We start from the raw sequence: 1,315 nt of genomic DNA, 5'->3' as shown, positions 1-1,315 counted from the left end.
GGTTCGGGTTCGGGTTCGGGTTCGGGTTCGGGTTCTGGTTCGGGTTCCGGTTCTGGTTCTGGTTCGGGTTCCGGATCAGGTTCTCCAGGAACATATCTATCGCTGCAATCTACATTCTCTCTCCAATCGCACTGCCAAGACTCCAAGTTAAACCAGAGATTTTCAGGGCATTGCTGCACTACGGGCTCGCCAAATGTGCACTTGTAGAACTTGTCGCAATCATCGTGACGTAGAAGCAGTTCGATGGTCCAGTCAGATTCCTGCTCTGAAGGGCATTCGGCGGGTCTTTCTGCGACCACGACCGCCACCAACGCAATTAACAAAACTGCTATTCCTGTGAAATTTAAAGTAAATATCGAGTTGTAAGGATTACGCGATTGTAACATATTGGAAATGAAACTGACTGCGGCAATCAGCCGTTGGTTTGTTAAAAAAAATTCAATAGTTTCATTTTTCCAAAATTTAAATACGTTTCAGTGAAACATCATGTTTGGAATTCATCTACACAAATAAGTAAAATTTGTGAAAATTATGAAAACTTGTGCTTTAACGAGTATTACTAAAATGAAATTATAAAGATATTTATAATGGTGCTTAAAAATTTAAACGAAACCTAATACTAACCCTTCATGGTTATTGTTGGTTAAGAACAGGCAACGATTGCAACGTATGATGATGTTATATACCCTCCATCAATTTTATCTATAGTAATGAAGTACATTAATCTGTGTTTAATCCATTGATTAAAGAAATAAAACATCTTTATCGACTGGCAATGATAAAGAAGAAACGTAATTAGCAAAGATTGAGAAATAGTTGTCATTGACGTTGTTTCTTAATATTAAAATATATTTACATATCATTAACAAAGGTAAATAGTGTACTAAATATATGTACTAATGTTACTAATAATTAAATAAATAACGCACACACTCAACATAGCCCCGCACTAGGGAAACCCTGTGTCGCGGGTGCCATGGACACACATATAGACAGCCACAAATTACACCCAAACTCACGAGAGAAATAAATGTAGGCCATACAAACATTTCTCCCGGCCCGGGAATCGAACCTGGGACCTCTGCGTGGCAGTCCGGCATGGTAACCGTTCGGCCACGGAGGCAGTTATTATTTTAATTATATATTTATAAAAAGTTAATTATAATTAAAAAAACATTAAGTTAAAATAGGCGTGAAAGTGCTATCTTCACTTTAAATCAAGGTGCAATTGTAGACCAATGTAAAGTCAAAGTCTAACAATCATTCCATCCATAGGTTACACTGGTAAACGTCATTTTTTAAGCTACTGTAAGTC

At 37.4% G+C, this 1,315-nt stretch overlaps 1 protein-coding gene across 1 annotated transcript in view; it reads right to left on the bottom strand.

Moving 5' to 3' along the window:
• The window catches only part of LOC113234690 (peritrophin-1-like), a 2,685-nt gene extending 2,027 nt beyond the window's left edge, over positions 1 to 658 (bottom strand). The window contains exons 1-2 of the mRNA XM_026470129.1: positions 625 to 658; positions 1 to 334 (exon numbers count right to left, since the gene is read on the bottom strand). The exon at positions 1 to 334 is cut by the window's left edge and continues 184 nt beyond it. Of these exons, the coding sequence (XP_026325914.1) occupies positions 1 to 334; positions 625 to 631 (341 nt within the window). The 5' untranslated portion in view covers positions 632 to 658. The remainder of the gene's footprint in view (positions 335 to 624) is intronic.
• Positions 659 to 1,315: the final 657 nt, after the last annotated feature.

This window comes from Hyposmocoma kahamanoa, unplaced genomic scaffold (genome assembly GCF_003589595.1).
Source record: "Hyposmocoma kahamanoa isolate Upper Pololo Valley unplaced genomic scaffold, ASM358959v1 86, whole genome shotgun sequence".
Taxonomy (NCBI): Eukaryota; Metazoa; Arthropoda; class Insecta; order Lepidoptera; family Cosmopterigidae; genus Hyposmocoma; species Hyposmocoma kahamanoa.
This window is presented reverse-complemented; position numbering and strand designations above follow the sequence as displayed.